The sequence below is a fragment of the Micrasema longulum genome, unplaced genomic scaffold, assembly GCF_059751315.1.
Source record: "Micrasema longulum isolate JH-2025_06_02 unplaced genomic scaffold, ASM5975131v1 h1tg000411l, whole genome shotgun sequence".
Lineage (NCBI taxonomy): Eukaryota > Metazoa > Arthropoda > Insecta > Trichoptera > Brachycentridae > Micrasema > Micrasema longulum.
This window is the reverse complement of record NW_028277611.1, coordinates 487,342-501,477: the sequence shown is the minus strand read 5'-3', so window position 1 is coordinate 501,477 and position 14,136 is coordinate 487,342. Positions and strand designations below refer to the sequence as shown.

The following is a 14,136-nucleotide window of genomic DNA, read 5'->3' as shown; positions in this document are numbered from 1 at the left end:
GCCAAAGTTCGACAGTGAATCAATTAAATGCAGTTTTTATGTTAACACTTAAGTGACTGTCACTTAATTGAATCACCGCTTCTAAAGACTGTCAAAGTTTCAGTTATCACTAAAACGATTATTGTAAAAATGTATATGTACAATATACCTATTTTTTAAAACCCGCCAAGCCTCTATTTAAAGGATTTTCAGCAGGTAGGATAGAGGATATATGGAAGTAGGTGATATAAAATACACCACAACACCCAGACCGATTGAGAAAAAAAATATTTCTTGGAATATTTTCTTGCAAATGAGGGGAATCGAACCCGAACGCCAGTTTTACAGTTAGTAATCTAACTAACTGCGCCGCGGCGCGATTCGTTTTGAAATATGCACCTAAATATATATATATGTCACAGCCGAAATGTCATTTTAGCCGGAATACATAAATAAAGGTTCAAACAAATTAATAATCACACCCGTACTCTATCAGACTCATGTTTGAATGTAGGTACGTGGGCCAGGCGCATCTCCTGAATATTTGAAAATAATATGTATTTTACTATCAAAAATTAAATATATGAAAAAAAAAAAAAAAAAACCTAAAATGGTCGCAATAAATGTTTGAGTGGACGTGAAAATTCAAACAATATTTTCAGCATATGTTTCTTCCTACGTATGCATATTTTATATATGAACGAACTGAATATCAAGGTATCTTAGCCTTTCTAGATACTAGTCTTTATTTTGAGTCCAGTCCTATTACAAATGTTTGAATTTCCGCGCACGCGCATTACGGTTCATAACGTTGTCTTAGTGTTCTATGAGACTGGAGACTCATAGAGATAAGAGCATTAAACTTGCGTAACGCAAAGAAAAAACGACTCTTGTTGGCATAAAGATTTGAATAGCGTGTTACTGAAACTTGGCCAAAATTTAAGAATCTCGTGTTTTAGGACAGCCTAATGTTTAAAGCTTCACCGCTAGACGCGTCGGCTCTTGTGCTCTGCTAATTTATAGACGATAAACTGTTAATTATTATTGTTATTATGAAAAACTTATTTAGCATCACTTTCGTAATAAATACATCGAGCGTGTAAAAATATGTGTGTAGATACGCAATACGCACGTCGTCGTAGGTACAGAAAAATAGAACGAAAAAATCCCCACAAAAAACATGCCATATATACCTACCTTAATAAGTATTATTGGTTTTTAAAATAGCCATGAGATTTAGAAATAGTATTTAAACTATTTATTTCACATGAATAAATTGTAATTTTACATTTTACTAAACAGTAAATCAGCTAGGCTGACAAATGTTTATCAATATATTCATTGAGACACTGGGCAGAGATCTAATGTAGGAATGGATTTAAATTTAAACAGTGATTTCAGATTTTTCCATCGAATTTCAAGTACTCGGTGCTGAAATATTTTCTTTTAATTTGTATAGTAAGTTAATTTTTATGGAGGTACACGCCAATTTCCACGGGGCGGGAGTAGACGGTTGACAGAGGGTAGTAATACCCTCAAAATATCTATAGGTTCTACCTACGTACTAGATATCATCAATTATATACTTATACACATTAGTGTCTCTATGTACATTTGTGACATATAGTTCACGTTTTTCGCAGAGATTATGATAAAATAACATGTTTTTCCTCAACTGTCACGCCTCGTCGTACACGCTGATAATTACAAATTACGAGTAGCGGCGTCAGTTTTCACATTATTTTAATGATACTATTCGGAGATTATTTTAGGCACTGTAGTTAAGTACTTACAACTAATTAGTCATCATTCCATAGAGCAGCGCCTCAAAAATATATAGGTTAGGTACCGCTTTAGCGAAATGCGCCATTTTATGAAAAACTTCAGTCCGAGGCCTGTTTTATTGACAAAAGGTCACAAAATGGAAAACTATATAAAAGGTGATGTTTTTTTCTCAAGATTGAAAATATGTAGATACAGTTTTTCGTGTCGATTTAATTAGTGATTTCCGAACGTCAATTATATTATTAGAAAAAGGCTTTAATAAATAAAAATATCAGAATAGTAAGTATAATATACATTTTATTATTTAAGCAGCTTTACCATATAAATTTGTAGGTAATTAAACAGCACTAATAAAATAAGTATAAATTTATTGAAAATAATAGCAATCTCCAGTCAACAACTACTTTTCGGACATTTTTTTTAATGAAAAGTTCATAAAACATAGCAGAATATATTCAGATATATAATTAGTTTATCTAACACCTAAGCTTATTTTTATGAGCAAATCATCGCTATTTTTTTTTTTCATTTACTAACAATTGTTCCTAGAATTCATTCAGTACATCCACGGAGACTGGACCGCTGTGCACGTGCAAACCACGAGCCCGCTGCGTGATATTGCATGATTGGCCCATTTCACACCACGGCAAAAATCTACACGGTATGATAAAATACAGTACGGTGGCTCGATATTTACTGTTTTAATATTATTTATTTATTTAATGCCTGGCACACGCAATAACTAATACACCATGAGACCGCATAATCTCCAGTCGATTTTCTTTTGCAGGATTTTTACCTGAGAGTACTCGCTAAATTTAAATAATGATTTTGATAAAATTATCATTAAAATCTCTTTTGTTAGTTTTACTATATTATTTGAATCGGGTTGTAATCCCGTGGCTAATGTTGCGGACTCACGGATCAGTGGCCCGAGGTTCGAACCCCCTATCTACCCCAACTTGATTTCCATTTTTTAATAGTGAGTTATTTACAACTCGTTGGAAATGGTCATCAAAATTGAAATATTTAGGTTAATTATGAGAACGGTAATATTTAATTTTTTTTATAATGTTTTAACAGGGGCGTTTTTATTGATATTTTTACTAAAGTCATTAACTGTGAAGTTTTATAAAAAAAACGAAAAATATAAATATTATCAAATTTAAATAGGTACTAACGAATCTAATAAATTAATGTCCAGCCGTTTAGATTAAAGCTAGGGTTTCCTAGGACAGCGGTGCCCGTATCTTAACGGCCGTAGTGAACGGTGATGCGGTGGGAAGCCGTCGTAACGTCGTCTAGAGAGTGGTTTCCTAGGGAAACGGTGTTAAATGGTGTTGATAACACGGTTTTCCTAGGAAACCACACTCTAGTCATCGTTACGACGGCTGTCCACCGCATCACCGTTCACTACGGCCGTTAAAATACGGCCACCGCTGTCCTAGGAAACCCTAGCTTAAGTTGATATGTGTGAAATAGGCTAATCTTAGTCGGGTATCACACGGCTGGTATGTTTATTTGGAAATTCTTGTAATAATGAACAGAGTTTAGTTGTTTTTTTTTCAGTACGCAGCTCTAAAAATATATAATATTTCTTTCTATCTACTTCTGTGTGCCTGTATGGGTAGTGCACAGTTCACCGCGATTAGATAATAAGGATATTAATCTGGGAATAGTTGACCGACTCAAAGGAAATACCACTTAATATGACAATGTAGCAGTTATTCAATCTGTAAAGTCGTGGTTACTATAATACGTTTTCCATTATACATATAAGCTTTGAATATAATACATGAAACAATCCAGCGCAGTGCCTTATCCATCATTGGGTGTGGATGAGTGTCAGAATACACTATGTAATAATAAGTAAATTAATAATTCATACATTTTATATCGCATCTTCGGCAAAGGCGACTGAATGTCATAATAATGAAAAAGTTTAAATTTAATTAAACAGAGAGGGAAAACATTATTGAGAAGGGAATATGGACACGTCATGGGTTGGTTAAAGTGGCCACTTTACACACTGCGTAACATTCACCATTCTGCTCATGTTTGAACATCCACATTTCCTCAACTCTTCCATCTGTTGACTTTTTGAAGTAATAGAGCTGAAACCTGTATCATGTGTGTGAGATTCATCCGGCTGAAGCGAATCACCTACTAGGCAACGCCTGAAAACAATTTTCCATTTTTTATACTTCTTCTTTTACCAGGTAGTAATTCAACGATGTTTGAGTATGTCCAAATGCTTGCAAACTGGCTGGATTTCCTCCCTAGGGAGTTATTCGTATTTAAATTTACTTCAACAGAGAGGGAAAACATTTTTGAGAAACATGAATAACTCCCTAGGGAGGAAATCCAGCCAGTCTGCAAGCATTTGGACATACTCAAATATTGATGAAAAAGTTTAACGGTGCTTTATTTTTTTCTTAATAGACTATTAGTCTAAGCCAATATTTTTTTTTTAAATTATCGTATTATGAGCATCGTTTTAATTGAAATACTTTTTTCACACATTTTCAAAAAACTTTGCTGTACAATTTAATGCTTTAATTTTTACCGCGCGTTTGAAAACGTTTTTGTATCCAATTTCCCGTAGGGCTAAAATTCCTCATTGTAGTCCTGTGATGACCGAGCAACAGTGTTTCATTATTCCTTATTCCATTCATGGAATGCTAGAAGAGGAATTTTCTTCAGGGTTCCATGGACATCGCTAATACAGTTTATTGAAGATGTATACAAAGTGTAGTCTGCATTAAATATTCGGTTCGCATGGCAAGAGATAAACACTTTGAGCACCGGCCGAATACACATAGAATATACCCTGTGCCCGGCCCATTTTTGTGAAATTTCATGCTTTGTGAAGGGTTTCCTAAAAGTGTCATAATTTTGAAAATACTGGGTTAAATCAATTCAAACTTCTCATATTTATTTGAAACAATTAAACAAGTCATTTTGGTATGATAGTTTTGCCAACATTGGCCTTTATGGAGAGCCACATTGCGCATTGCAATGTTCGCACATATACAGGGCCTCACTCCTTTTTTTGTGCTTTGTATCCCGGAGCCGTGTAAACACGTGATTATAATTACCACGCGTTGTGCACCGGTCCCGTGTTTTTACGTGGTTTACCAGCAGCAAAAAAGTACTAATAAAAGTCACTAGATGTCAATAAAATGCACTTTTTTAGACAGCTGGTAAACCACGTGAAAACACGGGACCGGGACACAATGTATGGTTATATAATCACGTGTTTACGCGGCTCTGGAATCAAAGTGTTAAAAAACTTCTCATTTTCGGAATAATAATGGTCTTCTTTTGTAGAACCATTTTCCTACATAAAATATTTATACTTTTGTGTGTTTTATTTAAATCGTAAACAAACTTATAATGTTTGCGAACCAATAAATTTCCTTCTCTTTCTAAAGCTAGGGTTTCCCAGGACAGCGGTGCCCGTATCTTAACGGCCGTAGTGAACGGTGATGCGGTGGACAGCCGTCGTAACGGTGACTAGAGAGTGGTTTCCTAGGAAAACGGTGTTAATAAATGTTATCAAAACAGTTTTCCTAGGAAACCACTCTCTAGTCGCTGTTACAACGGCTGTCTACCGCATCACCGTTTACTACGGCCGTTAAGATACGGGCACCGCAGTCCTAGGAAACCCTAGCTTAAGTCTTTTCTGAGCCTGCTACTTAGAACATTATCACATAGCAAACTAACATTGTGTCTTAAGGTATCTTCATCATCTTTATCATAAATCCGTCATGCGCGCCCAATAGTGAATAAGGCACTCCGACTGCGTTGCTTCACCAATCGCAGCGTATCTCAGCTCATTTTTTGCTACGCGAAGGAAATATTGTGGTGTAACTCTTAAAAAACTTTGGTAAATAATCCCTTTGCGGGCGGTGATGTAACATCGTGTTATCGCTAGTAAAAGACGGAATATTCTAAAGTTCAGACATAAAAACATACATAATGTTTAATAATTCCTTTTCCATAATTTATAAATTAGCCCTATTATAGCAAAAAAAACATAAATTCACCTCTCATAATTCACGCGTGCATCCCCCAGCACTGTTAACAACCGACTGAATTTATTTCACACAACATCGGCTACAGCGGCTACAGAACAGCGTCTCTGTCTTCCTTGTTATGTGTTCTATCTTCGTGTTCCCTCTAATACAGATGTGTTGCTGTATGCAGATACATGATTCCGCAAGAACACGATTCTTCTGGTAGCAAGGTTAAATATGTTTTGTATTCAAATCCCGCAAAGTTTTACAAATTTTACTTTCCAAATCGGGTGTGAAATTGTCAATTTGAAGATTACAAAAATACAACTTTATCATTTTAAACAATAAGAGAGATATATCAAGTCTTATATCGTATGTCGACTAGTGTGACATCATAGCCACACAATAGTTAAAACGCCATTCGTAAATACATATTTCATGTCAACCATATTGACAAACGCGCTGACCAATGCACCACAAAGGGGACCAATATCTTACTTGAAAATGAGATAATGTCTCGAAAAAACGGCATTGAAGTTACTTGCAGAAAACTCTTGTAGTAATATTCGTATTAAATATCAAACTAGCTGAAAACAGTTTTCGACCGATATGAGTACATGCTGGGATGTTTGTTTCATTGACCCTATGAGTCTTAGATAATCTGCCCTTCGGGCTTCGATTGATTAGGATCTCGTATACCTAGAAGTATCGCCGCTTTGGGCCCCAAAATGTATTTTTTGTTGTTCGGAGAAATCGAAATTTAATAAAGAAGAATCTGTTAGTTATAATTAAAAATAATGCTACCAGGCTGCAAAACATATTTAGATAGGTTGGTATACCCAATATGATATATCAAATATCCACCCAATAAAAACATCTGCAAGTTAAGTACACATTAAATAACTCAATTGAAAATTTAAAGTGAAAAGGTCAACAAATCTTTTGAACTTTTAGACACAACTTTTGAACTTTTTGACTTCGCAGTTTTATATTAATAACCCTGAACTAACTGGCGTCAAATTGTGGAGATAATAATAAACTGCGAGTCAGCAAATTGAATGCTAATGCCGGAAATGTCACATGAAAAACGGACCTTTTGAATACGTGTCACCATTTATTGTAGACGGACGGCAGGGCCTGCATTGATAAGAAAAAAAAAATTATATATTTCGTTATGTTTTATGCCGTTTTCGTGAGGGATCACATCAAGGGCGCTGTGCATTTTACTTCAATTTGAATATTATCTGCTTGCAAACTAATTTAAGGCTAGTGGTAGAAATAATTTTTAAAAATCAATCAACTTAAGTAAAAAAATCATAAAATTAAAGTATCAAAGTAATATGGATTCATCATTACCAGCGCAATCGAGCAGGAATAAAAAACTTTATCATAATCTAATCTAATGATTTTTTGGGCAGTTATGAAATGACTTTTCCAATACTAATTAAATGTCCCATGCACCAGAGCAGCGGACGCGAAATCGTTTTATTTAATAATGAATACGATACCTCCATATCTGTCATTTGACTTATCTACTCAATATTAGATAGTCATTTAGGTGTTGCCATTGGATCTTTGTTATCATAAAGCGAAGTTGGGTATATATTAAATATAAATAATAAAACCCCGCAGGATTAAACCTACTTAGGTAATTCAACAAGTAATAATTTATGAACACAAATGTAATAAATCTACCAACTTTTTCTATTATTTATTATGATTTTAACTAATCCATTCTAAAAAGGATGATTTCTGTCAAGAATAAAATGTCATTATGACAAGTTCCGAGATAATCGCATTTAAAGCTTTTTTAGTCTTTCAACGCATTGTTTCTCATATTTTTTTTTTAAAGCTTTGAAAGAGATTCAAGGCACAGGATAATATTTGAAATCAACATCTTACACCTATATTTTAAAATATTTGAAATATATAAAGACTGTTGACTTAATTCATTATGTCAGTATCATCATCATCATCATTCACACCAAACGGTGCATAGGGCACTGCATTGGTATCGCAGCGTATCTTGATCATTTTTTTATATATAAAGGCAAGGTGATCAGTCTTACACTTCAGACTATGAAATTCCCTTCAGGAACTATGAAATATTCTAGTGCAAAAACACCCTTTTCAATGATATTTCATATCAACCATGTCGGGAATCGAACCTGAGACCTCTTGCATGGTAGAAAAATGCGCTGACCATTACACCACGAGGCCGGCTTATTATTATATGTCAGTATAGCCTTAATATTATATGCATTAGTAAAATAATATAATAAATGGCACTAGGAATAATATATGATTGTGAAATGTAAAAAAAAAATCAGGAAACTGAACTTTTGAAGTTACAAGAAATCTATTGCCGGCAATGTCAAAAATATGTTTTTATGGGGCAAAATTTATTTCCTAAAAGTTTTAATAGATCTAGTCAAAGATAAAATAGTTTACTTGAAAGTCCTTATTGTAAATAGACTTGGACAAAGACGTTCATTTTTCATAGCTCCAAAACTGTTCTATGCATTTCATAAGGACAATTTGATGGAGATGAATTATTAAAATTTGTTTCTATTTATATTTTTGTTGATATTATGGATATAAATGGTTTCTTTTTTTTATGGATAGCATGTACTTATATTATAATTTTCTCATTTCAATTGACTAAAAAATTGTGTTCTACAATTAAAACTTTTTGCTGTTGATATCTATCGCATTCTTCCAGTAGCCTTTATTTAAATTTAAAATAAAATGTATACCCACACACACGCCTTGCGTTTGTATTTTTTTTGTATTTCTGTAATAGTTTTTTTTGTATTTGTAATTTATGTATACCTCTTGCAAAATGCAATGAGAAAATTATAATAAGCTAGCGGACCCGACAGACGTTATCCTGCCCAAACTTTGACTTGCCTGCTATTAGCTGGTTGAACAAACGTTTTTTGGGCAATAAGGACACACGTTATTTATTTTGGACTTTTTTGAACTATTTGTACAGTCGTAACAACGTTTAGTTTTTCGTTTTATCGCTTAATGTGATTGGCTAAGAGTATTCGTCTTGCTAAAATAAAAATCATGCAAAAATCACTACTCTAGTGCCATAATCTATGGAGAAAATACGCGAATGCGTGTTAATGAAGAAAAGTCAGACCGCGTTTTACCCCCAAACCTCTTAAAATTATGACACTCGACTCATGCCCAACGCGAATTTAGACATTATTTAACCGCCAGCCGTGTTTTGACGTGAGCTTAACATTTTATTCGAAATCAAAAGAAATGAAAAGAAAAATGCCTGATTGTGTAGTGAAAGCGTACAAAAACTGTTCGGATAAACGGAAAAAGACTTTTCATTGATAAGTAGATATTTAGGTTGTTTATGATTGAATTCCAAAATTGGAAATTATTAATATTCCCTAACATTTAATTGCAAGCTATAAGCTAGTAAAGCAAATATTTTTTCTTAAATAAGGACACACGTTATTTATTTTTGCCTTTAGGAAATGGGAAATACGCAACTGATTTTTTTTGCCGGCAATGCGAAATTATAAGCAGCTTATTTTGTGATTAGTCATAACAAGGTCATGTCTATAAAAAAAATATAATTCCGTTCAGAAGAAACCATATAAAAATATATAAACTATTACTGTGTCCATCAGCAATACTAAACTAAATATCATAAAGAAGGCTTCGTTGAAATAAAAAAGATCTAATGATGAATTAAGTATGAATTTTAATGAATAAAAAAATATTTTATATTTCCAGGAGCTCGACCACCTCTAACTCGTCGTTCATCCGTCCCGGCATTTGTACTTCTCGAGGGCGCGAACATTCGCCGAGGATCTGTGGAGAGTGATGATGACTCCTCTGGTGACAGTTCCCGCCACAGGAGCCGACTCATTCGTAGGCATTAAATCAGACATCAAAATGACCTCTACAACTGGCTGGACTTGGAAAATGGATACTTAACCACACTTTTGTCTGCTTCTAAGCAGAATAAATAACAGTATAACATGGATTAAAAGTCATAATTCGACCATTCAAAATAAATTAGGTTTTCTCTTTAATGTATGCATCTTCATTTATTTAAATAAGATTGATGTTGCTTTCGATGTTAGCAGTAAGATCTATTTACACACATAATGTAACAAGCCTGACATTTCCTATCAACTTACATAAACATTCCATTTTGGGGATGGATTTTTCAAAGGCGCCAAAGAGCTAAATCGAAGAAGTGATGGTCTCCCGATCAGGAGGTCCTACTTAGGAAATCCTGCTCTACACAACTTGTTTCCCATTTCTTTTATATTTACACAGTTACTTAAGATAAAATTAAAACGGTCCCAAAATTGAAATATTTGGGTAAATCAGAAGAATGCAAATACTTATTTATTATTGGCCCCTTGGGTGTTAATAAAAAAAAATATTGTAAAAAGAAAAAAAAATATTTCAAATCGTGTTAAATACTGTGTTATGACTACCCTACCCTATCCCCGTAGATAACGTACTAAGTATATTTAAGAAATACATGATTTTATGTCAATTAAAACTATGCTAAAATCTCGCTATTATTTTTTGTAAGTCAAAGTGTTTATATTCTTTATTTTAAAATTTCAACTATTAAGGTACATGTTTCTTTTGCCCTATTTTCAATTTAAAACTTCTACAGATTATTAAACTAACTTGATTGAGTTTTTGGGTAGAATTTTGCATTTTTGTATATTTTTCCCAAGATTTCTTTCCACTGTTATAAGATTCTTTGACTGCGTAGGGAATGATTTATTAATTACACAAAAAAATACAACAGACTTGACAGAAAAAAAAAGTTGATATTCTTTATAACTTTTAAAGGAAGAATACACTTAGTTTTTTTTTTATGTTGTCTTAATATAATTTAAAATTAATGTGCCAAAATAAGAAAAAAAAATGTTTATTGAGAAAAAGAGATGGAATAGTAATATATATTTATAAATATTTTTTTTAAATGGTTTGAATTTTAAAAATAAATAAACATTATTTCAAGTTTTCAGATTTTGATACTCAAATCCATTCCATCTGCTATCTAATTTAGTTTTTTTTTAGAGTGATGTTAGTGTCCTTATTAGGAACTGTATGAGACTTGACGGAATGTTTAAGACTTCTAAGTAAACATAAAGATAGGTAAAAGAGAAGTGTAAAGTAATGTAAAAAAATATTTCCTATTGTAAACCTAATCTTAGGACATAATTGGGAAAAGCCGGTGTGTTTAGAAGTTGTTGGTAAAATGTTTGTTTTGAGTTGATAAATTTATTGAATGTTTAATTTCCATTCAATATTAGTTATTTTTATGGATTTTATTTTATAAGATTTTTAAATGTATTTGTGCACCGATAACTACTGTTATTTGCATTGCTTTTGTTAAGTGCTTATTAAATTATTTTCTATTTTTATTCATTTAGATACTCTACAAATTTTACCAAAACTATCCATCTCATATTACAATAGCCTCAGAGTAATAATTCGCGACCCGCTTATAGAGTTGCCCATATGGACAAAACCATCCTAGGATTATCAATCACGAAGTTATCTACAGTTTACAGCAAAACAACGGGCGCTATGGCCCGATTAAACGTCGTTCGTACGAACTTAAGCATCACAAGTGCAGTGATGAACCACCAGTTGCAATGCTTTTATTTTATGCTATAGAGAGAAATGGCATCTTTATAAGCGGGTTGCGGAGTTGTACTTTGAGAATTGTCTGGTTATTGAACCAACTAAGTTCAAGTAATTCACGATAATTCAATATAGGGTATTGATAATATAATGTACCTATTCCACACCATTTTTTGTGAGAATTCACCTCAAAGAATATACAATAAAACATTGTATTTATTTGCATTGGTTTTAAAATATTTTTTAATTTGACTTTTACCAAACTTTTTTGTTTAACTAAACTAAACTAAACTAAAATTAAATTTGACTACGACAGCCGTACATTATGTAATTAGACTTGCCTGATGGTTTATCATTATGTGCTACAATGTATTTGGATAAGAGTTTACCATTGTACATAAAACATTTCTGAAAAAGTACAATGTTTCAAAAATGACACAAACTTCATTTATTGAGAATTTAAACCCTAATTTTCATTAAAAATAAGTAAATTCTGATTTTCTTTCGCTGGATTTACTTTTTTTAATTGATATTTCTCGGTAAAACTGCATTTTATTTTACTTTCACGCTACCTTTCTAGATGTAGGTATTTATTTTAATTTTAAAATATTATAAAGTAGAAAATGAACGTAAACAATAATTACTAATGTATTAGTTCAAATAGACAGTTACGATTAAATAAGAAGTACACAACTAAGGCTCGCCAAAACTGTGTTATGGTAGCTACAATGTTGAGACGTGTTGATGTTAAAATTACAGAATTGTTTATTAGAAGTGTTTTTTTTTATTATAGAACACAATAAAAAATAATAAACCTGATCATGATTTAACCCACAAACATACAAAGTACGGTGGAGAACATGTGACCACCCCTGTACGGCAAAATTATATGCAATTCACCTACATGTGTGTACCCTACTTCAATTTTAGTGCATTTTTATATCGCACACAATAATATGAAAATGTGAAAACATTTTCATATTTTTTTTCCATTTTGCATTGATTTGACCTAATTTCCCACCTTTTATGTAAATAACATGTTGCAGTATATATTCTTCCTTTTTGTGTTCGTAATAAAAATAATAAAATAGTAAACAATGAATTATTGAGACATCGATTTTACATACTTACTTATAAGATAATGTTTTTTTTCCAAAAATGAAAAAAATACAACATTTATTTCCAGGATTGTAAAATTGCAATGTGCAGGATACTTTTTTGAAATTATGGCATCATGTAAGCAAAACAGCACAAAAACATATTTTCTCATTTTATGTATTCCATCCGAATCCAGTTAATATCAATTATAATATTATACTTTTTCATGCACATACCTTTTGTTTTGAGTAAGTAGGTACCTAATTGAGATATTATGATTTTTTATTCAGACAAGAGACATCATTATCATTATTTTATTATAATTTTAATAAACAATAAATACATTAATTACTTAAAATGACCCTGAATAAAAAAAGTTGCAGAAAGTAAGTAAAATTCCATCAATTTTTTTTATTTTTTATATCAACCTGATGGACGAAAAAGAGGACGGACACTCAATATATTTTATTAAATATTTCTTCTTTATTAGATAGTTTCGTTGTTGTAATTGTTTAACTTTTATAACGATATATGGTGTATAGGGTGAAATGCTAACCAAACCCCACTTAAAATTGTGTTAAATGTGTAAAAAACATTTTACTGTATGGCATTTACAACACACATTATCTTAAAACATAATTTAACAAGACTGGCTTTAATTTTGTACTAGACTTACTGATCTCATAATTTTATCTGTAAATAACCCCAATAAAAAATATTTTGGTAATATTTTCTGAAACAAATTTCAGCTTTTTCTTATAATTAGTTAAAAAACGGATAGACTGTCTTCTGAACTTATTAATGGATTTATAGAACGAAAAGGAAAACAAGAAATGTCACATTTTTTAAGCATATTTTTCCGGATCAAGTAAATAATTTAATATTAAAAAATATATACATTTAGTAAATTTTACAAGTTTTTCGGTATACATAATTAATAAATTAAGAAGGGTAATCTTTGGACCAACCAAATTCATATGTTTATTATAATGTAATTTTTTAAAAGTTAATCAAGCTCTTGAATATCAAGTGTGTTAACATTTTTTACCCTTGACATTACTTAGTATATTTTCTGTCCATTTTAAAACCTGTTATGTTAGGTAACAAAGTCAATTAGTATTTTGTTTTAATAAATGTTGGCCTATCTGCATTGTCATGACTGGGCCCACATAAAATATACTAAATGATTTAGTCTTTGTATGGGAAAATTGAAGCAAATTTATTGTGCCAGTATAACGGAAAATAATCAGAAAAGTCATATAAGGGTTTCAATAAAAGCGTTGTAACACGTTTACTAAGATGTGTTTCCAAATAATGTAATATTTTGAAGGTAAATTTATAATTACGTATTTATTTTGGTGCTTCACAGTTTATTTCTTGTGACAGAAATAATGTAATTGACGAGTTAATCATACCACTAGTATAAAGATTTTACATTTATTATATAAACATTACCACTTTTTATAATATTCCACCATAAATTGATGTTGTGCATTTAATGTGTTAGTTTTAAGAATCGATGCAAGAAATGCATAACCAACAACACCAATGTTCTGAAATCTGTTTTCAAATACTTTGAGTGAAATAAATGCATATCGAAAAAAAAAAA

General features: G+C 31.9%; 1 protein-coding gene across 1 annotated transcript in view; it reads left to right on the top strand.

The window, feature by feature from the left end:
• Nucleotides 1–14,136, top strand: part of LOC148281769 (uncharacterized) — a 21,946-nt gene extending 7,810 nt beyond the window's left edge. The window contains exon 2 of the mRNA XM_088226144.1: nucleotides 9,543–14,136. Within this exon, the coding sequence (XP_088082270.1) occupies nucleotides 9,543–9,691 (149 nt within the window). The 3' untranslated portion in view covers nucleotides 9,692–14,136. The remainder of the gene's footprint in view (nucleotides 1–9,542) is intronic.